This window comes from Narcine bancroftii, chromosome 7 (genome assembly GCF_036971445.1).
Source record: "Narcine bancroftii isolate sNarBan1 chromosome 7, sNarBan1.hap1, whole genome shotgun sequence".
In the NCBI taxonomy this organism is placed as follows: Eukaryota; Metazoa; Chordata; class Chondrichthyes; order Torpediniformes; family Narcinidae; genus Narcine; species Narcine bancroftii.
In genome coordinates, this window is record NC_091475.1 from 178120425 (window position 1) to 178148050 (window position 27626).

At 39.3% G+C, this 27626-nt stretch overlaps 1 protein-coding gene across 2 annotated transcripts in view; it reads left to right on the forward strand.

Moving 5' to 3' along the window:
- Positions 1–987: 987 nt before the first annotated feature.
- gtf3ab (general transcription factor IIIA, b) overlaps positions 988–27626 on the forward strand; it is a 34256-nt gene continuing 7617 nt past the window's right edge. For both annotated transcript variants that reach the window (XM_069891500.1, XM_069891501.1), the window contains exons 1-6: positions 988–1352; positions 7524–7624; positions 14078–14174; positions 23619–23707; positions 23779–23852; positions 27094–27177. In XM_069891500.1, the coding sequence (XP_069747601.1) occupies positions 14103–14174; positions 23619–23707; positions 23779–23852; positions 27094–27177 (319 nt within the window). In that variant the 5' untranslated portion in view covers positions 988–1352; positions 7524–7624; positions 14078–14102. The remainder of the gene's footprint in view (positions 1353–7523; positions 7625–14077; positions 14175–23618; positions 23708–23778; positions 23853–27093; positions 27178–27626) is intronic.

Consider the following 27626-nt stretch of genomic DNA (forward strand, 5'->3'; position numbering starts at 1 on the left):
TACAGTTCAGTAGCAGATGGGACTGGAACAGGACAAGTTGGCAAGCTTGTGGAAAAATCCCATTTTGAAGATGGATTGTGAGTTCTTAGATCAGCCTGTTCAAAGCTCTTGTGGTCCATACAAGAGGAGAGGACTGGTTGCCTAATGTTTCTCTTGAAATTAGGGAAACAAAAAGGAACTCTGTGGTGATCTGAAAGGAAGAGGTTATCATCTGGAAAACCCTGATGGGGCAAGTTTCTTCAGCAAGACACTGATGTGGCTGATTGCAAGAAATCAGTTTGTATCCAGGAACAACAAATCTCTCTCTGAAAACCAACAAGAACCTTCCTGAGCAGTAACCAATTACCTTTGTAGCACCAAAGCTTGGTGACATTCATAAATGATAAATTCTGTGCACAGTGTAAGAATTGCCTGCAACCAGTAAACTTGGAGGAGTGAGAAGTGAGATTGGACTGTGAATCAATGACATTTCCTGAATATATACATATTACATACATGTACACTTAGAATTAGAAGGGGGTTAAGTTAAGTTAGTTAAGTTAATAGTGATAAGTTAATAGTTTGATCCTGCTTTCATGTTTAAAGATAATTAAAAGCAACTTTTGTTTCAATAACCATTTGTCTTGGTGAATATCTATTGCTGCTGGGTTTGGGGTCCTCTGGGCTCGTAACCGCAATAAGTAAGAATTTTATTCTTTTGGGTGGGATGGAATACTAATTTTCTCACTTACCGGCGCGTATGGATGACGTCACGGCGACGGGCGGTGTTACTGCACCATTCCCTCCCGCCCGCCTTCCTCAGCTCCCAACGTAAGAAAGCAACGCTGGATCAGCCTTTATCTCCATAAAAAGGTAAGTTCACCTTTTTTTAAAAAAATTGAGCTGCCTTTAATGCGTCGTTGCACTATAATAAAGCCTGCACGTACGTTCAATGTCGGCCTCAAGCCATCCCACCCACGAGATTCAAACGGTTCAAAGTTCGCGGCGCGCGGAACCGTGATTATGACGCAATGCGGCCAGACCCAATAGGCGCGTTGTCCACATTCTTGCCGTTCAAGGCGAGAAGCTGCGCTGAGAAAGACGTCACCCTCTCGTGAATCGAAGAGCTGCGGGCGCCGAACTGACCAGTCGAAGCACTGGAGGCGGGCGTGGAGGAGGAAGAGGCGGCGGCGCTGGCTGCAACCGGCGCCGAGACCGAGTCGGCTGCGGCTGATTCGGGTGGGAAAGCGGAGCTGAGGGAAGATCGTCAGCGGACGTTGTCGGGAAGTCTCTTCGTTTGCTCCTTCGGCTGCGGAGCCACGTTTTCGAAGAACTGGAGGTTACAAGCTCATCTGTGTCGGCACACCGGGGAGGTAGGAGAGGCCTTCCGCTCGGCTGGGCTGGTGGTTGCAAAGCTGGAGGAAGGAACGAGTGAGAGTAAAAGATGGAGGGGGAGAAAAAGCTCGAGCTGAGGAGCCAGTGCAAGGCAGCACAAAGTTGGGGGAGAAAGCGTCTTGATGCAAAGGTTTTTTTTTTAAAAGAATTGAATCACAGCACTAAATCGGTCTTTATTTCCTGTTTAGAAAGAGGAACGCTTTGTTACATTGATAGGGTCACATCTAAGGTGTTATTGGCATTTTAAACCCCTTGAACTAAAAAGGATTAGTGACGGGGGAGTCACTAGGTTGGCCAGGTTCACCAGGTGAATTCCTGGAATGAGAGCTCTGCCCTATCAATAGAGACTGCGTCTGCCTCCTTTGGAGGCATGAGAGCTGAGTATCTTGAAACATACAAGATCTTAAAGGGCTGTGACAGAATAGTCAGCAATATCTTCTCCCTAGTGGGGTAATCTCTGCAATAGGAGAGGTAAGAGGCTGGTCATTTTAAAATTGAGATATGTAGAATTTTTTTTATGGAGGGCAGTTGTGGTGGCTAGAGCGTTACGACGATTTAAAGTAGAACTAGGTAAATTTCTGAAAGATCAGTGCAAGAGGATCTGGCACAGGAACAGTAAGGTCTGGGTAAGTCAGGTAAATCAGCTATGATCATGTTGAATGGTGGGGCAGGCTTAATAAACAGCTATTTTGTTGTATGGAAGATGGATTGGAAGCCATCATACAAGATACATTCAAGTGGAACCAAGCGTTTCATGAGAAATGCTGACCATGTTACAGAGTTTGAATTAGGAGCTGCTGTGATAGGGGACATGGCCTGAGAAGATCAGGGTCCAAAGGATTTTGAAGTATCTGGCTGAGTTTGGAATAGATGAGGTCTACAATCAATGAGTAGTTTTCATCTTTATCTGAAAATAACAGCTCTAACCATCTAATTGTAATTGTTGATTTTTTTTCTATGAGCCCAGAGAACCCCAAAACCCAGCAGCAATAGATAGTCACCAAGACAAATGGTTACTTAAGCAAAAGTTGCTTTTAATTATCTTTAAACATGAAAACAGGATCAAACACTAACTTAACTATCATAACTTAACCCCCTTCTAATTCTAAGCACACATGTATGTAATGTTCTGAAAAGATCTTTGATTCTCATTCCAGGAATTCACCTGGTGAACCTGATAAATTCCTTCAAGTTCACTGGCTGCAGGCAATTCTTATTGTGCACAGAATTTAACATTTATAAAGTTCTCCAGGCTTTGGTGCTTGAAAGGTAAATGGTTACTGCTCAGGAAGGTCTTTGTCAGTTTTCAGAGAGAGATTTGTTGTACACTGGACACCCACAACTGATTCCATTTAATCAGCCACTTCGGTGTCTTGCTGAAGAAACTTGCTGCCTCAGGGTTCTCAAGATGAGAACCTCTTTCATTCAGGTCACCACAGAGTTCTCTTGTTTCCCTTATTCCAAGTGAAACATTAGGTAGCCAGTCCTCTTCTCTTACATGAACCATAAGGGCTTTGACCAGGCTTAACTAAGCACTCACAACCTGTCTTCCAAATGGGGATTGCCACAAGACTGTAAAACTGCAGAACTGGTATCTCTCTCTTTCTCTCTCACTCTCTGAGAAAGCCTGTTTTACTCTCTCTGCTTGCAAAACCACTTGACCCTCCAAGAACAGCAAGTTCCACTCCAGACAATCTTTCATCTGTTGCCTTTTTGTAAACAACCATCTATTAGTGAAGTCTCTTGGGCACTCGCCAATGCTTTTGCAAAGGCTCTGGCCCATGACATGTCTAGCATAATCAGAGCTCCAGTATTTTAAATAAAATCTGTTTTGAAGTGTTTGTATGTGACCTACACTAAAAAACCTGCCCCAATTTTATCTCAAAAATCATATCTATATACAAAACAAACACCATATAATCTGTCACACCATACGTTTTTTTTAACAGGTTCTCCCTGATTTATGACTGTAGTTGGGACCGAAGGATCGGTCATACCTTGAAATTGTCAAAAGTCAAAATTTTGTCTGTCTGCATGGAGTACCAAAATCTTAAAGCAAACATTTTAATCAAATCTTTTTTCATCATAGATTAGATGATAACAATTTAAAGCTTCCTGAATTTGTTGATCACTCTTAGCAAATCTTTCCACTTATGGTTCATGCTTACCTTGTTAGTTGACGTCCTGGAATCTGTAGGCTTAGTGTGGCCATCCTGAATCCTGTGTGCATGCGCTCGTCTTCGGTTGGCACATGCGTGGTGTGCTCGCTTATTGGAGTTCATTTGGTGCATCCGCGAACGTTAAGCACCCTAACAACATTGAATTCATGCTCTTAACTGCTGGACATGTACATTTTATATTTTTAAAATTTTTGGTCATGTGTGTGGATGGATGTGGGTCTCAAGTATCTGTCCTTCATTCATCCCTCTCCATTCTGTTGACCCCAACCCGCTCTCCACTATTTAGTTTAAAGCCCTTTGCACAGTTGTTTTTATGCGATTTGCCAGGATCTAGGTCCCATCACTATTCAGATGGAGCCCTTTTGAACAGTTTTTTCCTTCCTCAATTCTGGTGTCAATTTCCCATGAATTGGACCCACTTCTCCCACACCAATCCTTGATCCATGCATTTAACTCTCTAATCTTCTGGACCCTGTGCCAATTTGATTCCTTGTACGTGGATTATCTTACTATTCAGACTATTCTTACTATTCTTTTAAAATAAGTTAATAATTGAGTTCCCTTGTAGAGAATTCCAAAGATTGAAGAAACATCTTTTCATGTTATCCTGAATGTAATGTGAAAATGGTTTTGATATCTTGGAACACCTGGTGGAACAGCCTTCCTGTAGCTGCCTGGTGAATATTGCCCTTCTCTACTCCAGAAAATAGCTTGTCTACTCAATCTTGCCTCAGAATCAGATTTTTTTTGTCATGAACAAGTCATGAAATTCGGTGTTTTGCGGCAACATCATATTGCAAACATTCATTTTATAAAGATCTTGCAGCATTACTATAAATTAAAGAGACTGGTTCTTTTCTACACTCACTCTGGCTTTGTGAAAAGGTGAAACCTTTTTGGTCTAAAATTTTGGAATTTTTGGAAGGTTTGTTTAAGTTGGAACTTTACCCGATGTTATTTTTGGATATAGCACAGCATTGATTTTAGGTTTAACATTGGAGAAGTCCCAACTTGCATTTATTCGACTGGCTTTAGCGGTGGCTAGGAAGTGTATAGCAATTAACTTGGAAAAATGAAATTGAGTTGAATATCCAGAGATGGCATGCTGAGTTGCGATCATGTATTGCTTTATAACTTATAACTTGCATGATAATTAATTCTTTTTTATTAAGATATGGGACCAGTATATGAAATATATGGGTTTAGTAATGTAATAAGGGTTTTTTTCTTCCTGGAAAGAGAGGGCACCTATTATAGCAATAAATAAATAAATGACCATATATATGTTAACTGCATTATATTTTATTTGGGGTAGTTTTTAGGGGTGTGGGTATGAGGGAGGGAGGGGAGAAAGGGGAAAAAAGTTTTGTATATCTATTTCTTAACATTACTTTATCTTTAGTAATTTTTTTTGTTTATTTTTATTATAAATAAAAAAATTAAAATTAGTGCACAGAAGTTGATTGGTTATTCAAGAATCTGATGGCAATCACATGTGTTTGGATTAAGTTTGAAATATTGTAATATATTTGCTAAGTGGCTTTATTTTAAATAAAGTTCAAGAAAAAGAATCTGATGGCAGTGGGGAAAAGAAGCTGTCCTTGTGCTGTTGAATGCTCACCTTTAGGCTACTGTAACATTTTACCAATGGTAGCAGAGTGAAGAGGGTATGGCTTGGGTAGTGAGTGACACCGCCTCATGTTGATGCCCTCAATGGAGTGAAGTCTGGTGCCTATGATGTCGCAGGCTGAGTTAATAACCCTCTGGAGTTTATTCTTGTCCTGAGAGTTGGTGCCTCCATACCAGGCAGTGATGCAACTAACCAGAATGCTCTCCATGGTACACCTGTAAAATGATTTGAGAGTTTTCGGTGACATACCGAATCTCCTTAAACTCGTCACAAAGTATGCCACTAGCAAGCCTTCTTTGTGATTGCATCAATGTGTGAGCTCCAGGATAGATCATCGGAGATGTTGACACCCAGGAATTTGAAGTTCTTGACCCTAAGCGCTTGATGAAGACTGGGTTATAGGAAATAATCTGTTGAATTTTTGCTGTACTTCCTCAACAGCAAATGTATCCTTTTGAAATTAGAGGCCTAATAATACCCCAGGTGCAGTCAGGACAACGTCCTTCATGATTGATGAAAAATCTCTGCTCTTGCACACAATTGTAGCAGTGAAGGCCAGCAAACCATTTGCATCTCCATGTTGGCATTGAATTGTGTTCAGGGACACCTGGTTTCCTTCGAACACCATTTCTGACCACCAATTTAAAAAGTAGTTTACTTTTCATTTGGTGCATTGAAGTGTATGATCTATTATACTCCATCTGCCATGTCTTTGTTTACTTGCTTACCTTGTCTTTATCTCCATTTGAACTTTCTACATTTTTCTCCCTGTTTGCAATCCCACCAAGTTATGCAACCAGTAAACTCGGAAATATCGCATTTGGTCTTGGCCAAAATTTTACATGTTGGAATGATTTCGACAAGTTAGTCTATCTGAAAAGGATGCAGTGATCCCTTCTCTTTTTCTCTGACTGCTTACCAATTCCTGCTGATGTTTTGTCTTCTGCCAAAACTGATTTTGACTTTTGTCTTTAAGATCATCCCAAGATTGGTTCTTTTTCCTCTGCACTTGCAAGTAACTTTTTGATTCCTTCTCTGCCTACCTGTTCAAGTAGCTTAAAGGTATCTTTGTCACTGTCCCAACCTATACCAGTATATTGCTCCATTTCATGTTCCTTGAGTGGGTCCTCATTGAAAGCCTTCTGATATCTACTCTGCTAGTCACAGATTAGTTGAACGTGATTTTTCTTTTATAAATTTATGATACTCAATCCTAGTGTTCATTTGGTATTCAGTTATTAAATCCTTCCCTCATAGATTATAGAGTATTCTCTGTACAATATTAGGATAACAGGTTGGTTATTTCCTCAGGTTTTCCTTAAATAGCAAAGTCACATTTGCCACCTTCAGTTTGCTGGAGTCATTCTGGAATGAAAGAAGTGCACCTACTATCCCTATAGCCATCTTTTCAAAGATCTATATGGTAGATTATCTGGTCCTTGCCATTTGTTTGCTTTCAATCTTGCTAACATCTCAGATAAATGTTTTAACTTGTGCTAATTTGCTTTATTCCTTTGGAATTCTCAAACATTTAATTCTTCCCAGAGACATAAAGCTTAACCTAAATATATCTAAGTTTAGAAAGATACATTTTTGTCCATAATGGAGGAGACATTTAAGGAGAGCAAGTAGCAAATATAATTGAAACTGCCTGTGATCTTATTAAATAACAAAGTAGCTTCAAGAGGCTGTGGCATATTCCTGCTATTTCTTGTAATGTCACTTTTAGATAACTATATCTGAGGGAGGACATGCAAAAGGAGCAAAGAAATGGGTCATGCAGATTTGTGGATAGAATAAGGGAATGCCTTGCAGAAGCTTGGAAGGTATATTAGTAGCTAGGAGTAGATGGGAGGCAATAAAGACAGGCAAATAAATGCCTTGAAGAATGATCCAGGCCTGAAATGTCAGTATATCTTTACCTCCTATGGATGCTGTTAAACCTTCTGAGTTCTTCCAGTATGTCTGTTTTTAAGCCAGATTACTGTTAGTTTTGTGACAAGTCCATTAACATATACTTTAAAATAATTCTTGAATTCAAGAGGTATGGGCAGTTTTGGCAGAAGACACAAATAGCAGTATCAGGTAAACAATAGTCTTCAAATATGTAATTAATGGAATGTTGACAGTTAAACAAATGATGGGTGGGGAAAGCAAGAATGGAAATAGTTTGAATGATGAAGTTAATGTGATTAAGCACTGAGGAAAAGATGGTTGAGAATTTGAAAGAGGTGTTGATATGCAGAGAGTTCTACAGCTAAATTTTTTTTATTTCAATCGTTGGAGTTTGTAACTAGAACTAGTAATATCACAAACAACCTTTGTTTTCTTTCCCCCAGAAACCATTTTCTTGTAAATATGAAGGTTGTAATAAAAGTTATTCTAGAAAAGGTCACCTTACAAGACATATTCAGATTCATCAAGGAGAAAACCCATTCAGGTCAGTGTGTATGTTTCATGAATTCCTTTTACTGTATTCTTAAGGGGTGTTTCAGATTTTTTTTTTGAGGTTTAATACTTTCTAACTTTTGTAAAAATTAATATAAAGCATTACATAGTTTTTTTTTCTTGTAACTTTTTGGTCAGTAGCTTGCCATGGAACCCTAATTCTGAAAAGATGCACGTGTTCTTCTTGATTGTGTTCCAATGTTAATATTGTTTCATGCTGAAAAATATTTGACAGCAGATTTAATGCAATAAACTTCAAACCTCCTAGACTGCTGATGTGGCCAAGTTTCTCAGCATGTCACTTTTGATTTGAGTAATTAGTACAGATCTCTGACTGATTCTTCAGGGTACAATTCAAATGAAAAGACAAGGTCCACTAGTCGTTCCCACAATTATTTTTTACCATTACCTTGAAGAACTGCTGCACTTATTTCTCACTGGTTCAGTGGATAGATTGCCAGTCAATGTGCTGGGGAATGAGGAACTTAATAATAAAAATAAAAAAAATGGCATCGGCGACCCATGGCGACTTTCTGAGGGCTGCAGAACCCCTGCTAAATACTCCTTTAAAATACTCACCTTCCCAGCTGTTTTCGATACAATAAACTGCATGCAGTTTTTTCATGACTGATCAGCTGCTGAGCACACTTAATGATGTACAAATATCCTGGGTGACGGCTGAGTCAGGAACAGGCCTTAAAGGGATAGGGCACCACTAAGGAAATGTGGAAAGAGGGACGGAATTCAAACAAGCCTGAAGTGCAGGGGTCTAAGACCTCCCCTACCATCCATATTACTGGCTAATGTCCAGTTGCTGGAGAATAAAATTGGTGACCAGAGGGCAAGGCTGATTTATCAAAGACTGGTAAGGCAAATCTCAGTTGTTTGCTGCACTGAGACCTGGCTAACAGAAAATGCACTGGATACCGCTGTCAGACAGTTTCACCATTCATAGACTGGATCGGAACTCTGATTCTGGAAAAGAGAGTGGGGGCAGTGTGTGCACAGACATTGGGGCTATGTCGACCTCCTGCTCTACTGCCTTAGAACAAATCTCAATTTAATGCAGATTTTTCTACTACTCTGCGAGTTCTTATCATGATTCTCACCAGAGTTTATATCCCTCCCAATGCTGATTACAAACAGGCACTTGCAGAACTGCATGATGTGGTCAGTAAACAAGAAATGGCCCAGCCCAAAGCACTACAAATATTAGTCGGCGACTTCAACCAGGGCCTCGTCAAGAAAACCCTGCCTAACTACCACTAGCATGTGACCTGCTATACCAGGGGTTCCAGCACACTCAATTACTGCTACACCAAGATACCATTCTTTCCTGAGACTGCATTTTGGCAAGTCGGATCATCTGGTTGTGCTTCCTTCATACTGGCAGAGCCTAAAAAGAGAGGCTCCAGAGATCAGGTGGTCACAGGAGGCTGAAGAATGGTTACAGGACCTCCTCGAGTCAGCAGATTGTGTGGTTTTCAAGGACTCTGCTGAGGATCTGAATGATTACATCAGGCCTGCCACTGACTTTTAGCAAAACAGCTGTGGTGAATGTGTCCCCACTAAATCATTCAGAGCTTTCCCCAACCAGATCAATGAAATCCAAAACCTGCTGAGAGCCAGCTTTTAACTTGGGTGATCCAGATCAATACAGAAGGAGCAGGTATGACCTGCAAAAAGCTATCTCCCGGGCGAAGTAGAGATTCTGGATGAAAATGGAAACAAGGGACACTCAGCAGCTGAGGCAGGGCCTAAATACCATAATCTGCTATTAAACAAAATCTGATAAATTAGCAGATGGCAAAGGAACTTTAATGAATTCTACACCTAATTCTTACAACAGTAACAGCAAAAAATCACCCCTCTGGAACCCCACAACCCGATGATCCCATCCAGTCCATATCTGAGGATGATGTATGTGCTCTCTTCAGAAGAATCAATCCGAGGAAAGTATCCTGCCAGTTTGGAGTACTTGGCTGAGTATTAAAACTCTGTGCTGACCAATCTACCAATGTATTCACAGGCACTTTCAATATCAGGGTGTGGTGCTCACCTTTTTCAAACAGGCGTCAATCATATAGGTATCCAAGAAGAGTGTAGTAACCTGCCTTAATGAGTATCAATCAGTAGCACTTGCATCAACAGTGATCAAGTGTTTTGAAAGTTGGTATCAGCTCCTGTCTGAACAATATGGTTATGTTCCACTTTGCCTATCATCACTGGCTCTACACAAAGCCCTGGAACACCTGGACATGTTAATCAGGATGCTTTTTATTGACTACAGTTTGGCATTTAACACTATCATCCCCTCAAAACTGAATCAGCAAATTCCAAGACCTGGGACTCAACACCCCACTGTGTAATTGGGCCACAATCAATAAGGATTGGTCAGAACATCTCAATCTTCATCAGTATCGGAGCACCACAGGGCTGAGGACTTAGCCCCCTGCTCTACTCACTTTATTTATGATTGTGTGGCTCAGTACGACACAACACCATCTACAAATTTGCTGATGATGCCACGGTGGTGGGTTGTATAAAGAAACGTGATGAGTTAACATACAGGAGGGAGATTGAAAACTTGGCTGAATGGTGCACCAACAAACACCTTGCACTCTAAATGTCACTAAAAGCAAGGAGCTGATTGTTGATTTCAGGAAAGAAAAGCCAAATGTATACAATTTATATGATCAGAGATGGAGAGGGTGAGCACATTTAAGTTCTTGGAAGTCACTATCTTGGAGGACCTTCCCTGGACCCAACACTGTAATGGCATTGTGAAGAAAGCACATCAGCACCTTTACTTCCTCAGGAGTTTGCAGAGGTTTGGTATGACACCAGAAAGCCTGGCAAATTTTCACAGATGTGTGGTGGAAAGTATGCTAACCAACTGCATCCAATCTGATATGGGGACACCAATACCCCCGAGCATAAAGCCCTGCAAAAGGTAGTGGACACACCCCAGGATATTACAGGCAAATCCCTCCCCACTCTCGAGAATATCTACAGGGAACACTGCAGTCAGAGCAGCAGCAATCATCAAGGATCCACACAACTCTGCACACGCACTGTTCTCGCTGCTGCCATCAAGAAAGAGGTGTAGGTGCTACAAGATTCTCTCCACCAAGTTCAGGAACAACTGCTACCCTCCACCATCAGACTCCTTAACAATAAACTCAATCATGGACTCATTTAAGGACTCTTGTATACTTTATTAATTTTTTTTTTTTAATTCTCTCTCTATTGCACAATTTGTTTCCATTCATTATCTGTTTAGTTATTTATTTGTTTACATGTATATGCTGTGTAGTTTTTTTGGACCACCAGTAAGTGGTAATTCTGCCTCCCCTGCAGAAAGAGTTGTATGTGATATCATGCTTGTACTCTGACAAATCTGAACTGTGCATCCATGGACAGTAAGACTAGCCAGACTTTGGTGACTGGCAAGATGTTAGAATTTACTTTTAAGGATTAGATTTTGGTGTACTTGGAGGTGTATGGTAAAGTAGGCTGAAGCTTCTATGGTTTCCTTGGGGAAATCTTGTTTGACAAACCTGTTAAAATTCTTTGAGGAAATCATAGGAAGGACTGACAGAGAGTTGGTGGATATTATTTACTTGGATTTTCAGAAAAGGCCTTAGTCAATTCAAGTCATTTAGCTCGCATGGTAAAGGTGAGATAGCATTTCTTCAGGACCATGGACCATATTTACATAAATCTAAGTTAGAATAGAAGTTCAAAACATTTAAAATATTAAGACGTATAGTAACATTTCATGATACCCAATCCCCCAAGTGTTCTGGGAGTTCGAATCTGATAGCTTGGGGTGGGGGGAGGGTGGTGGAGGGGGAGCTCTTGCTCAATCTGGGCGTAAGGGCCCGAGTGCTGTAGTACCTCTTATCAGATGGCAGAAGGGAGGACAGTTTACTTGAAAGGTGTGTGGAGTCCTTCTCAATGTTTATTGTCTTTTGCCCGCATTGAGCATTGTAAATGTCCTTTGTGATAGAAAGAGAGCCCCCGATGATCTTTTCCACTGATTTCACTATCCTCTGCAGGGTCTTGCAGTCCAAGGAGGTACAGCTTCCAAACCAGGTGGTGATACTCCCAATGCATTCTACAGGATGCTCTGTAGAATGTAGTGCGAATAGAGCATGAGAGATGGACTTTCCTCAGCCTTCACAGGAAATAGAGGCGCTGCTAGGCTTTCTTGGCTATGGAGCTTGTGTCAAGGGACCAAGTGAGGCTCTCCGCCAAGTGTTCTCTAAGGAACTTTATTCTCTTGACTACTTCAACAGTGGAGCCATTGATGGTCAGCAGAGCATGGTTCCCCTGGACAAGATGCTGTACATAAGGCCACCGAACAAGATGGGTCCCATGATATTTTTAATGGAAGATATTAGAAGATTGGCTAACTGGCAGGAGGTAGATAAGAGGCCTTTTCTGGTATGCTGCTGGTGATCAGTGTTGTTCCATAAGGCTCTGTGCTGGTACTGCTTAATTTCATGTGGTATATCAATGATTTGGATGACTGAATGTATAGCTTTGTGGCCATGTTCATGGATTATAGAAAGATAGGAGCTGGTGATGTTGAGGAAGCACTGAATCTGTAGGATTGGACAGGATAGGTAATTGGGCATGAAGATAGAAGATGGAATGTAGTATAGAGAAGTGTATAATCATGCACTTTGGTAGAAGGAATAAAGATATAGACTTTTCTAAATGGACAATGAGTTTGATGCTCTTAGGGACTTGGGAGTGTTTGTGCAAGATTCCCTACTTGCACGTAGAGTTGGTGGTAAGGAAGGCAAATGCAATGGAGGCCCTCATTTCAAGAGGGATAGAATATAAAACTAGGGATGTAATGTAAGGCATCAGTCAATGTACTTAGAGTATTGTGAACAGTTTTGGGATCCTTTTCTAAGGAAGGATGTGTTGGAGAGGGTCCAAAAGAGGTTCTCAATGAAACCTACTTAAAAGCCTGGATAGAGTGTAAGTGGAAAGTGGGTGCAGTGGCACAGCCTCAGAATTTCTTTACTCAAAGTGGGGTGCATTTCATTGAATGCCAAGTCAGTGGGTATATTTAAAATTAAGGTAGATAGGTTCTTGATTAGGTGGGGAATCAAGGGTTTCAGGGAGAAAGAAGGAGAATGGGGTTGAAAAGAACTGTAAAATACCATGATGGAATGGCAGGATGGACTCGATGGGCTGACCTGATTTTGTTCCAATGTTTTATGGTCTTGTGCACTAATTCTTGCTTGTTGCAGTTGAACAGGTAGGTTATTGTAAGGAAAAAACTAAGTAAACTAATTGAATTTTAAAAAAAAATAAAGATTTAAGATAAATATTCACAGTAATCCTAATGCAAAAATAAAAGTACTTTCCATAGTGTAGACAGTCAGTGATTAGTGTACCAAGGGGAGATTCAAGAGTCTGATGGAAAGAAATTGCTTTTGAGCTTCAAAGTGCTAGTTTTCAGGCTTTTGTAATTTCTGCCCGAAGGTAGCAGCAAGGAGGGGTTGTGACCAGGGTGTTGGGAGTCCTTTGTGAAGTTAACTACCTTCTTCAGGCAGCACATTCCATGGATGTCTTCAATGGTTGGGAGATTGGAGCCTGTGTTGGACCTGCATAACTACCTTCTCTATTCTTGGACAGTCAATTTTCCAAACCAGCTGTGATGCAACCAATCAGTACATTTTCCAGTGCATCTGTAGAAGTTTGATAGCATATCTGATAACATGCCAGATCTCTTCAGGAAGTAGAGATGTTGGTGTACCTTCCTCACAATTACCTCAAGGTGCTAGTTCTAGGATAGGACTTCAGAAATATGCACTCACAGGAACTTGAAGGTTCTAACTCTCTCCACCTCCTTGCCATCAATACAGACAGGTGTGCGATTCCTTGGTCTTGTAACAACACTCATTTACCACAGCTTACAAACACTCACTCATTTCTTTCAGCACACCATGAAGTCGTCCTTCTTTTAGTCTTCACTAGACGCAACATTGCATTCTTCAACTTCCCAAACACACCCAGCTAAATTCCTCTGACCTCTTTGGCTCACTGCCACCTGGGTGATCCTGATGCCCTCACTCTCCTCCTCCTACATCTGAGATTCATCTCCTGTATACTGACACTTAACACACCCGTGCATGTGCGCTATTACTCATGTGCGTCATATTGCTTTCATCATCAGCGGTGGCTAGCACTGCTCCCGGCGAAGGTAAGTACATGACCATGATGGTCTCTCCTTCCCAAAATCAACAGTCTTCTCCTCAACAACAATTAAGCATGAAGAATAGTTTAATGTTGCTAGGTCAGGAAGGTGATTTGGACTTTTGACAGATGTATCATTTCCATCAGTGGAAAATTGTATTTGTTAGATTGCTCTGGGTTTGAAAGCATTAAGGGATTTTGTCCTTTAACAATCTTTGCCTTGCAGGTGTACAGATGAACAATGTAATCAAATGTTTACTACAAAAGACAATTTAAAAAGGCATGTCTCAAGAAAACATGAAAACATAGAAAAACTTTATTTGGTAATTAACCTTTTAACCTTAATCCTTACTTGAACTGTAAAATTGCCAACAGGTATATTTAAATAGAACACCTAAATATTCACATGCTAAAATGGCATATATGTCCTCTACTCTGAATTTGTTGGTAAGCAGTGATTTGTTGTTCTAAGCATAATAAATTTCTGGTCTTGAAGTTTCAGGATCAAGTTTTCCCAAAAGTTGAAAGTAGATTGAAATAGAAATGTTAACAATTACCCTGATCTTTTTCTGAAATTGTAGAAATTCTCTTAGTGTGTCTTTGAGTAGACATTTGGACAGGTACTGTATAGGAGGGCTATGAAGGGATGTAGACTGAGTGCAGGTCAGTGGGACTAGGCAGAATAATATTTTGGTCTAGAATCGAAGGGCTTATTTCTGTGCTGTGATGTTTTAGTAGGACTTTTTTTTAACTGAAATATGATTTGTTTTATTATCCAACAAGTATTGTTTTGATCCTTTCATCAATCCATATTTTATTTTGATACACAGTGTATTCAAATCTATCATAGAGCAAATCAGGATTCTCAAAAAGCAAAGATGGATCTTGTATTGGAACCTGGCTGCTAGCCTCCAAACTGTCAAGATCAGACTATATGTGCCAGGTTCAGGGCAAGTGGGCTTGCCTAACCATATTGAAATGTACTGAATACTTCATAAGCAGTGTACATTTTCTTGTAATGATGGTGGGAGTAGGAATATGCTTTGTGCCCTTATTGATATTCTCTGGATGATCACGGTTTTAGAGAAAGATCATGGGGCACAGATCAGGTTTGGATTGACTGATGGGTTTATATCCAGTTTTAATTTTATAGGCAAACGCAACTCTAGATTTATTTATGTGGGGTTTCGATTTTGTTTCGCATTAACTAACTTTTTCTTTTTTAAAAAAAATCTCCATTGTCATTTAAAATCCAAGCATACTAATAATGTCAAACATACAAATATCATATTACCATTCACTTTTCTTCAAGAATGTTTTTAGAACATCAGTCCCACTTATTTGTCCTTTGTGCTGGTTGGTGACTTGACAATGGTGACCTCTGAGATGGTGGAATGTGAATTGAATGTTCATGTTGGTATTATTACTGATTTCAATTGTGCATTGTAGAACTGAAATTTGATTTGATTTGACTGCTATTTCTAGTAATCAAAAAATATATGTTTTCCACGTTTTCCACAAATGCTATTAAAATAAAAAAACAAACAATCCGCAAATTCCTACTGAAAAGAAATGGAAAACTGAATTCCTAACTGATGAAAGGTAATTGGCTAGAAATTTGTTGGATAAATGCTTTATCTTGTCGGCGCATTTTGGTCTGTCTCTGAAATTTATTCCATAGAACTTGGAAGTTATTTTATTTAATATCTGATTTAGATCTTCACAAAAAGCAACATACCAAAAAATCCAGAGATCTTTCTTCTAAATAATATAAGTAAAGAATTAGGCCTCAAACTGGATGAGTGCAAAAAAGATTTATTTTGATAGCCTTAGCTGTAGCAAAAAAATGTATAATGTCAACTTGGAAATCAGAAGAGAGCCTGAGAATACAGCAATGGTACAAGGAAATGAATAAATGTATTCCATTGGAAAAAAATAACATATAATTTAAAAAATAAAGTCACATTAGTTGAACAAATTTGGGAACCGTACATGGAACACAACAGAGAGGGCTTGCCTCGGACCTCCACCCCCTAAAATGATAGAATGAGAAGACGAAATGAACTGATCCAGTGTGTAAAAGTAGATGACACAATTTTCTTGTTTATTTTCATTGTGTGATGACATTGTTTAATGGGTTTATTGCATTCTATATGTTGAACGTATAATGGGTTTGGAGGGGGGTGGGAAGGAGCGAGGGAAGGAAGGGGGGCAAAAAGTAGAGAAAATGACACTATATTCAAGAGGGAAATGTGTGTGTAATTGATTAATATGGTTCATAGTGTGAAAAATAAATATTTTAAAAAAAAAAAAAAAAAGAACTTGAAGTTGCAAACTCTGCTGGACAAACTTGGTGGAACAAGGAGCTTCTTTATAAAGTGGATAAGGTCGATCCTCTTTATGTTGGCTTGAAACGTCAGCCATTCTTTCTTTCCCACTGATAACTGCTTGAGCGCTGTTCCTCCAGCAGCTTGTGTTTAGCTTTCGATTCCAGCATCTGCAGTCTCCTGTGTATCTGAAGTTTAGTTGAATCTATTTTAAGTAAATGTGCTTTGTTCATCCATTCTTATTTTTTAATATAATTTTATATTTTTCACACTGTGAACCATATCAACTAAAATACATACAAACATTTCCCTCTTAAATAAACACAGTGGTATTTTCTCCCCTTTTTTTCCCCCTACCCTCCCTCCCCCCTTCCCACCACCTTCCAAAACCAATAAATATTCAACATATACAATACAATAAAACCATTAAACAATGTCATCACACAATGAAAAATAATCAAGAAAAATGTGTCATCTACTTTTACACACTGGATCAAGTCATTTTGTCTTATCATTTTAGGGAGTGGAGGTCCGAGACAAGCCCTCTCTGTTATGTTCCATGTACGGTTCCCAAATTTGTTCAAATAATGTGACTTTATTTTTTAAATTGTTATTTTTTCCAGTGGAATACATTTATTCATTTCAATGTTGACATTATACATTTTTTTGCTACAGCTAAGGCTATCATAATAAATCTTTTTTGTGCTTCATCCAATTTGAGGCCTAATTCTTATATTACTTAGATGAAAGATCTCTGGATTTTTTGGTATGTTTTTTTTTGTGATTTTATTTAATATCTGATTTAGATCTTCCCAAAACTTTTTCATTTTCTCACATGTCCAAATTGCATGTATTGTTCCCATTTCCTTCTTACAGCAAAAACGTCTATCTGATAATGTTGGATCCCATATGGTATGCAAACATTGTTCCATGAGTTATTCCATATTTGTACTTCAATTGTTCAAATGTTAATAAATTATTTCCCAAAAAAAACAATTTTCTATTCTTCTAATTCCTTTTCTCTCCCATTCTCTAAAGGAAAGGTTATCTATTGTAAAAGGGATTAGCTGATTTTGCATCAATAATAATTTTGGTATTTGGTAATTTGTTTTTTTTTCCTTTCTAATTGAATGATCTTCCATATATTGAGTAAATAATGCAATACTGGTGAGCTTTTATATCGTACCAGCTTTTCATCCCACTTATAAAGTATATGTTCTGGTATCTTCTCCCCTATTTTATCTAGTTCTATCTTAGTCCAATCTGGTGTTTCCCTTATCTGATTAAAATCTGATAAATACCTTAATTGTGCTGCTCTATAATAATTTTTAAAGTTTGGTAACTGCAAACCACCTTGGTTGTACCTCTCTGTTAATTTATCTAACGCTATCCTCGGTTTCCCCCCCCCCTCCATAAAAAAAATTCCTTATTATTCTCATTAGTTCCTTAAGGAATTTTTCTGTTAAGGGAATTGGTAACAATTGAAATAAGTATTGTATCCTTGGGAAGACAATCATTTTAATGCAATTTACCCTCCCTATTAACATTAGCATTAATTCTTTCCAATTCTAAGTCTTCCTGCAATTTCTTTATTAGTGGCTGATAATTTAATTTGTACAAGTGGCTTAAATTATTATCTAACCTAATACCTAGGTATCGGATTGCTTATGTTTGCCATTTAAATGGTGATTCTTTTTTAAATTCTGTGCAATCCGCATTACTCATTGGCATCACTTTTATTTGCGTTGATCTGGTACCCAGATTTTCTCCATACTCCTTCAATTTCTTATGTAATTCTTTTATTGATATTTCTAGAAAAGTGCAGAGAACAAAACAAAGGACTCTACATCACCTTTGTTGACCTCACCAAAGCCTTCGACACCGTGAGCAGGAAAGGGCTTTGGCAAATACTAGAGCGCATCGGATGTCCCCCAAAGTTCCTCAACATGATTATCCAACTGCACGAAAACCAACAAGGTCGGGTCAGATACAGCAATGAGCTCTCTGAACCCTTCTCCATTAACAATGGCGTGAAGCAAGGCTGTGTTCTCGCACCAACCCTCTTTTCAATCTTCTTCAGCATGATGCTGAACCAAACCATGAAAGACCCCAACAATGAAGACGCTGTTTACATCCGGTACCGCACGGATGGCAGTCTCTTCAATCTGAAGCGCCTGCAAGCTCACACCAAGACACAAGAGAAACTTGTCCGTGAACTACTCTTTGCAGATGATGCCGCTTTAGTTGCCCATTCAGAGCCAGCTCTTCAGCGCTTGACGTCCTGCTTTGCGGAAACTGCCAAAATGTTTGGCCTGGAAGTCAGCCTGAAGAAAACTGAGGTCCTCCATCAGCCAGCTCCCCACCATGACTACCAGCCCCCCCACATCTCCATCGGGCACACAAAACTCAAAACGGTCAACCAGTTTACCTATCTCGGCTGCACCATTTCATCAGATGCAAGGATCGACAATGAGATAGACAACAGACTCGCCAAGGCAAATAGCGCCTTTGGAAGACTACACAAAAGAGTCTGGAAAAACAACCAACTGAAAAACCTCACAAAGATAAGCGTATACAGAGCCGTTGTCATACCCACACTCCTGTTCGGCTCCGAATCATGGGTCCTCTACCGGCACCACCTACGGCTCCTAGAACGCTTCCACCAGCGTTGTCTCCGCTCCATCCTCAACATCCATTGGAGCGCTCACACCCCTAACGTCGAGGTACTCGAGATGGCAGAGGTCGACAGCATCGAGTCCACGCTGCTGAAGATCCAGCTGCGCTGGATGGGTCACGTCTCCAGAATGGAGGACCATCGCCTTCCCAAGATCGTATTATATGGCGAGCTCTCCACTGGCCACCGTGACAGAGGTGCACCAAAGAAAAGGTACAAGGACTGCCTAAAGAAATCTCTTGGTGCCTGCCACATTGACCACCGCCAGTGGGCTGATAACGCCTCAAACCGTGCATCTTGGCGCCTCACAGTTTGGCGGGCAGCAGCCTCCTTTGAAGAAGACCGCAGAGCCCACCTCACTGACAAAAGGCAAAGGAGGAAAAACCCAACACCCAACCCCAACCAACCAATTTTCCCTTGCAACCGCTGCAATCGTGTCTGCCTGTCCCGCATCGGACTGGTCAGCCACAAACGAGCCTGCAGCTGACGTGGACTTTTTACCCCCTCCATAAATCTTCGTCCGCGAAGCCAAGGCAAAGAAGAAGTATACTATGATGTCATCTGCAAATACGCTGATTTTATGCTCCTTCTCCTTTATTTTTATCCCTTTTATTTTATTTTCTGTTCTTATCAGTTCTGCCAATGGTTCTATTGCTAAAGCGAACAGTAAGGGAGATAATGGACATCCCTGCCTAGTTGACCTACTTAATTTAAATTGGTTCAATACATATCCATTTACCGTTACCTTCGCCAACATTTCATTATATAATGCTTTAATCCAAATAATATATTTTTCTGGTAGATTGAACCTCTGTAATACCTTGAATAAATAATTCCATTCTACTCTGTCAAAGGCTTTTTCTGCATCTAAAGCAACAGCATGGTTGGCATCTTATTTCCTTGAACTGCATGAATTAAATTAATAAATTTACAGACATTATCCACTGTTCATCTTTTAATAAATCCAGTTTGATCTTGTTTTACTATTTTTGGTACACAGTCGGCCAATCTGTGTGCTAATAATTTTGCTATTATCTTATAATCTGAGTTAAGTAGAGATATTGGTCTATATGATGCTGGTGTTAGTGGATCCTTCCCTGTCTTTGGTATTACTGTAATGCTGTCTTGCATGAATCTGGCAAGTTTTGTGTCCCTTCTAGCTGGTTCATTACTTCCAGGAGAAGAGGAATTAATAACTTTAAATGCTTTATAGAATTATATTGGGAATCCATTCTCTCCAGGCATTTAATTGTTCGGCAGCTTTTTTAATAGATTCTGTACATCCTCTGTTTCAAATGGTTTTATCAGTTTGTTTTGTTCCTCCTTGCAATTTTGGCAGTTCAATTTTAGCTAAAAACTTCTATTTTATCATCTTTCCCCTCATTCTCAGTTTGGTATAATTGTTCATAAAATTCCATGTTACATGTAATTTGTTTGTCCTTTTTCCTTGATGCCAATACAGTTCTTTTAGCTTGTTCTGTTTTAAGTTGCCAGGCTAATATTTTGTTTTTTCTCCCAATCCGTAGTACTTTTGCTTTATTTTCATTATGTTCTTCTCCACCTTATACGTTTGTAATGTTTCATATTTTGTTTTTGTCCGCCAATTCTCTTTTTGTTATATCATCTCTTGTTACTAGTTCCTTTTCTGTACTTACTATCTCCTTTACCAACTGTTCTATTTCCCGATTGTAGTCCTTTTTCATCTTAATTACATAACTTATTATCTGCCCTCTAATGAAAGCTTTCATTGCACCCCATAATATAAATTTGTCTTTCACTGATTCCGTGTTTATTTCAAAATATGTTTTAATTTGGCATTCAATAAACTCTCTAAATTCCTGCCTTTTAAGTAGCATGGAGTTTAACCTCCATCTATGTGTTCTTGGTGGGATGTCCTCCAGTTCTATTGCTAATAACAGGGGTGAATGTTCAGATAGCAATCTAGCTTTATATTCAGTTTTCCTAAATCTCCCTTGAATATGGGCCGACAACAAAAACATATCAATCCTTGAATATGTTTTATGCCTCCTCGAATAATGAGTATTCCTTCTCTTGGGTTTTGCCTCTCCATATATCCACAAGTTTCATTTCCTGCATTGATTTAACCATAAATTTGGCCGCTTTATTCTTTTTGCTACTCTTTTGTCCAGTTTTATCCAATATTGGATCCAAATTAAGGTTAAAATCCCCTCCTATCAATATATTCCCTTGCGTATCTGAAATCTTCAAAAAAATATCTTGGATAAACTTTTAATCCTCTTCATTAGGTGCATATATATTGAGCAACTTCTAAATTTCTGAATATATCTGACACTTTATCATTACATACCTCCCTGCTGGATCTATTATTTCTTCCTCTATTTTGATTGGTACATTTTTATCAATTAATATAGCTACATCTCTAGCTTTTGAATTGTATGATGCTGCCACTACGTGTCCTACCCAGTCTCTCTTTAATTTATTATGTTCCACTTCAGTTAGATGCGTTTCCTGCACAAATGCTATGTCTTTTTTTTTCTTTGCAGTAAATTTAATAGCCTCTTCTGTTTAATTTGGTTATGTATTCCATTATTATTTATAGTCCTATAATTCAACATGGCCATCTCATATCCTGTTTACACTTCATTTCTGCTTTTTCTGCTTCCTCACCACCATCATCCCCCTTTTCCCCATTTTCATCTGTTTTCCCTTTTTAAACTCAATGTATGACAACATATTTAAAACATAAAATACTCCAACTCCCACATCCAATATTACCTTAACTCCAAATTGCCCCCCCCCCAACTCCCTGAGTTGCCCCTTATCCCTTGCTGGGCAACCATAACTCCCCTCTCCATTTGGATTGTGAACCCGCTCACAAGCGTCAACTGATTTCGCAGTGACGGTTATTCTCTCCCACCCAACCCCCCCCCCACCCCCAGAAAAGGCTTCTTTTTACACATATAACAAAGTTCACCCTATTTTTTCCCCTTACTTCCTTTCTTCCCCTTCTCTTTCCCTTCTTTAGTTCTTACATGTACATTATTTTTACATCTTTATATACATTTTATCGCCATTCTTCATTCTTGTTACATCTCTTCATCTCTCCTTCTGTCCTGCAGGCGTTCTGCAAATTCTCATGCTTCCTCCGGATCTGAGAACAGTCTGTTTTGCTCCCCAGGGATAAATATTTTAAGCATAGCTGGATGTCTTAACATAAATTTATAACCTTTTTTTCCATAGGATCGATTTTGCTGTTTTAAACTCCTTCCTCTTCTTTAAGAGTTCAAAACTTGTGTCTGGGTAAAAAAATATTTTTTGACCCTTGTATTCCAATGGTTTATTGTCTTCTCTAATTTTATTCCTTGCCCGCTCCAGTATATCTTCTCTTGTTGTATATCTCAAAAATTTTACTAAAATGGATTTTGGTTTTTGATGTGTCTGTGGTTTCGGGGCTAGTGTTCTGTGTGCCCTTTCTATTTCCATTTCTTCCTCCATTTCTGTCATTCCCAGGACCCTTTGGATCCATTCTTTTATAAATTCCTTCATATCTGTGCTGCCTTCATTTTTTTTTAGGCCCACTATTTTTGTTTTGTTTTGCCTACTATAATTTTCCAACATATCCATCTTCTGAGCTAACAACTCTTGTGACGCTTTAACTTTTTAATCATTTGCTTCTAATTTTCTTAAGTCATTCACTTCCATTTCTATAGCTGTTTCTCGTTCTTCCACATTTTTAAATCTTTTCCCTATTTCTGTCATGACTAGTTCTAATCTTTGCATTTTATCTTCTGTTCTTTTCATTTTTCTTTTAATTGCACTAAATTCTAATGTCAACCATTTTTTAAATGCTCTCATTTGTTCTTGGAAAAAAAAACTTCTATATTCTGTCCATCTGTTTTATCTTCTATTTCTCTGTGCAGATCTTGGTGGTCTTCCTCTTCTGTATCTGTACCTGTGTTTGTGTCGTCGTCTTCTCCCTTGTATCAGTGTCTCTTCTGACTTTCCTGATGAGTTGGTTGTCTCACTTTGCTGGGCTTCTTCTTGCTTTGCTTCTTTCTGTTGGTCCTCTTCTTCTGGGCTACTCAACTGTTGGGCCTCCTGCTGCTGCTCTTCTTTCCTTTCACTCCTTTTCCTGTCACTTTCCTCTTCTTCCATCTGAGAACCCTGGTGTCGGGCATCCTTCAGCTGGTCGCATTGTGTTTGCCCGCTCCTTGGCTGAGCCCCCCTCCTGTCGGTCTTCTCCTTAGTAAGCGCAGTTGCGCACTTTTGTTTGTCTCAGAGAGCTATTTTTGCAGTCCAGCGGTCGGGGGGTCGCGACTCTGCGGGGTCGTCACCAACCTTTTAGAATGGGCTCTCTTCACAACAGCTCCCTGTTTCTTCATGCAGGTAAGGCCTTCTCCTTTCTCTTCTGGTGTCTTTTTTTCCCTGTTTTTACTTTTTTCTTCTTGGGTGCCATTTTCTTTCTTTCTCTACAACTTTATCTTTTATTTGTTATGTTTTGTATTTCTTGAACTTTGTATTTTCTTCACTTTATTTCTTCTTTTCTGGAGAGGGCTGGTATTCCCCTACCAGCCTCTATTCCATCACGTGACTCCTCATGTTTTAGTAGGACTTGAACCCTTTTTTTAATCCTGAGACGTTTGGAATTGAACTCCTAAAGTTGCTGAAATATTAATTATTTACAATAATAGATTTCTTGTTTTCATACAAAGTGAAATGGTATTTGTGCTGTTACATTTCTATAAGAACAAATACATTAATTGTACATCTATTTGGTCCTACAGTGTGACTTTGAAGGATGTGATAGATCATTCAAGAAACATCAGCAACTCAAAGTTCATCAATATGAGCACACTCGTGTACCAGCATTTAAGTAGGTATTAAGCTTTGGTTTAATTTCACTTTTATCAATGAAGAAGTACTGATTATTTATTTTATTGCTAGGTGCAATTATGAAGGATGTGACAAATGTTTTTGTCTTCCAAGCAAGTTGAAGCGTCATGAAAAGATCCATGCAGGTGTGTCCTACATTTCAATGTTATTTCATTTTCCTATTTAAGGAAAATAGAGATTCCCCAACTAACATTTAACAATGTGAAATGCTCTTAATTTGCAAGGCAGCTGATGACACAGGCATGATATCTTTTGCCTAAATGAAAAATTTTGCTTTGCTACTTATGATGAACATTATTCATGGTATCTCATGCTACAGTTGTACAAAGGATGAAAAGATTGGCATAAGAAATTGGAAAACCAAATATTTTCTCTCCATCATACTCTGCCCAATCCCTCAAATATTCATGTTGAATCCAGTTCAAGGCTCCCAGAAGAAAGTGGAAATGCAGGTAGATGTGAGGGACTTATTTAAATGGTTTAACATTGGTCCATGTCTATTCATACTTATTCTATCACCATCCTTTAATTACAGTTGAAGACTGGAGAAATTGTGTTCACTTGATAATGATTTATTGTTCAAAATTCAGAATATTTCTGGATTTTAACAGCAAGACTAGGTTTATGCCATAATAAGGAAATGTTAAAGTAACATAATGTGCTGCATTAATTGAGTCTTTATTTGCTATTGTTTTCAATTGCTTCAGAATTTCAGCAAAAAGAAAATGGAAATTGCACTTGCACAAAGTATAGATTAATTGCTTCATTTTAAGAATTTGTAGGAAAATACAGGTTTTTGCATAGTTCTTGAGCTGGGAATTTTCACATGTAAAAAGGTGTACTGTAGAAGCTGGCAGCCCTGTGATATCTGACTCAGGCCAACGTCAGAACCTCCTTCAAGAGGGTGAACTCTGACAAGGCATCAGGCCCTGATAGCGTACCTGGCAGGGTACTGAAAATCTATGCCAACTAGCTGGAGTGTTTACAGACATTTTTAATTTCTCATTGCTGAAGCTGGAGATCTCACCTGCTTCAAAAGGGCACCAATCTTACCAGTGTCCAAGAATAGCTGACTGAGCTACCTCAATGACTATCACCCAGTAGCACTCACATTTATTAATGAAATGCAATGGGAAGTTGGTCATGGCCAGAATTAAATTTAGACATACAGTATGGTAACAGGCCATTTTGGCCCATGAGCCAGTGTCATCCAATTTCACCTGATTGACCTATACCCCGGTATGTTTTTGAACAGTGGGAGGAAACTGGAGCCCCAGGGAAAAACCCACCCACCTTAGATCTGGACTCACTGCAACTTGCCTATGCTACAATTGCTCCACAGCAGATGCAATCTCACTGGGTCTCCATTCAGCCCTGGATTACTTGGACAACAGCCACATGTACATCAGGCAACTTTTCATGGATTACAGCTCAGCTTTCAACACCATCATCCCCCTCAGTCCTGGTCAGCAAGCTTTAAAACCTGTCCCTTTGCAACTGTATCCTTGACTTCCTCATCACAATGCTACAGTGTGGATTGATAATGAAGTTTCCTTTTCATTGACAATCATCACAGGTGTACCTCATAGATGCGTGCTTAGCCCACTGTTCTACTCCCTCTATATGCATGACTGTGTGGCTCGGCACAATTCAAATATCATCTGCAAATTTGCCAATGACACCATGGTTGTCAGACTGCAATGAGGAAGAGTAAAGGAGTGAGATAATCAGCTAGTTGAGTGGTGTCACAACAACCTTGCACTCAAAGTTGGAAAAATCTAAAGAACTGATTGTGGCCCTCAGAAAAGGGAAACCAGGAGAGCACAACCTAGTCCTCAAGGGGTCAGCAGTGGACACGGGAAAGAACAAAATTCCTGAGTGTCAACATCTTTGAAGATCTATCCTGAAGCCTTCACTTTGATGCAATCATGAAGGTTTGACAGCGGCTGCATTTTGTTAGGAGCTTGAGATTTGGTGTGTCACCAAAGATTTGAAAATTTCTACAGGTGTTTGAACCATGACCGGTTGCATTACTGGCACAGGGATGCCAATGGACAGCAAAAGGCAACAGATGGTTGTGAAGTCAGCCAGCACCCTCGTGGGCAATAGTCTTCACTCCATTAAGGACATTTGAAAGAGGCCTCCATCATCAAGGACCCTCACCACCCAGGCCATGCCCTCTTCTCACTGTTGCCTTCAGGAAGGAGGAACAAGTCTGAAGACAAACACCCAATGTCACCAAAACAACTTCCCCCTCTGCCATCAGATTTCAGAATGGACAATGAACCACAGGCACAACCTCATTTATCTTTTGCACTGATTTATTTGTTAAATAGTGTATCTACGGAAATGTAATTTGCAGCAATTTTTGCACCTGTAATGCTGCTGCAAAACAACACATTTTGTGACAATAAACTGGATTCTGATTCTACTGTAAATTGACATTTCTAAATAAATCTTGGTTGATAATTTTATTGACTTTTGTAATGCCTTCAGAGTCTTGATTGAAATTGTATGGAAACAGTGCTATTTGATGCAAGTTGGACAACAGTTTTCTGTGTGTCTGATCCATGTGTTTCCAGCAGTTTAATTTCTAATATCCACAAGTTTGTTTTCATTTATTAAATATGATTTGCTGGTCATACTTGGGTATATGGGCTCAAACTTGAATGGAATATAATGTAACAATAGGGTCTATAGCAGCCATTCTTAACCTTCTATTGACTATGCCTCCCTTAGGACTGCTCAAGTTTGTGTGTCCCCCTTCACTGAAAGACTTGGTTTCTTCCATGCATCTTTTTTTAAATTGTGTTTACATGGGGTGAAAACCAGCTCTTAAAGGGAAGGGGGTGGTGTTGGGGCCTCATTGAGAGTGGGTGGTACAAAGTATAACCCAATAAAGTGATAGCACCTTTCTTATTCCTGACTTCAACCCATATGGTGTAACTGGGTGAGCCTTAAGATTATCCTCTCCAAGTACAAACTAATATCCTTTCAGGGAAGTTTTGTTGCTAGACAGGGGCGACACACTTAGCATAGTGGGTACCACAACACTGTTACAACATGAGCAATCAGGACCGGGGTTTGAATCCCACACTGTAAGGAGTTGGTATGTTCTCCCTGCGTCCGGGTGGATTTTCCCCTGGTGCTCCGGTTTTCTCCCACCATTCGAAATGTACTGGAGGTTGTAGGTTAATTGGGTGGCACGGGCTTGTGCGCCAAGAATGGCCTGTCACTGTGCTGTATGTCTAAATAAATTATCGGGTAGGTTTAAACTTGTGTGGGTGGAGGGTGGTAGCCAGAAAAAAAGGTCATCTGGTTGATAATGATTTTAATAATTAATTGGAATGTCATTTCATTCTCCAGGTTATGCATGCAAAGTGGAATGCTGTTCATTTATTGGAAAAACCTGGACGGAGTTACTTGGCCACAAGCAGAAACACCACAAAGGTAACCACAAAAATGAATATCAACTATTTTAATTAGCCTTCATTATGTGCCTTCAAATGCATATAGTATAATACTGGTTTAGACTATAAATCTGCTGTAAATCCATTTGCATAAAAATAGGGAATGAAGTTGATTCTGTGCTATTATATTTGGGATAAATACTTGAAATATTTAGTTGTTTATTTATTCCACTGGCTAGAAATGTTTAATTGAAATGAATTAGTAAGGAACAATGAAATGTGCTGTTGAAATTAAAGTATTATTGGTTAACACCTGTAATACCGTGGTTATTTTCAGTCATACTTCGTGACATCCTTTTGCAAATTTTAGTATGTTGAAATTATTTCTTCGTTTGTGACTTTTTTCTTGATTACCTTTATATTTAGGCGTACAACATAAAAAAAACTCAAAATGAGGGTCAGCTTGTACACCGGATATACTTTTGAGAC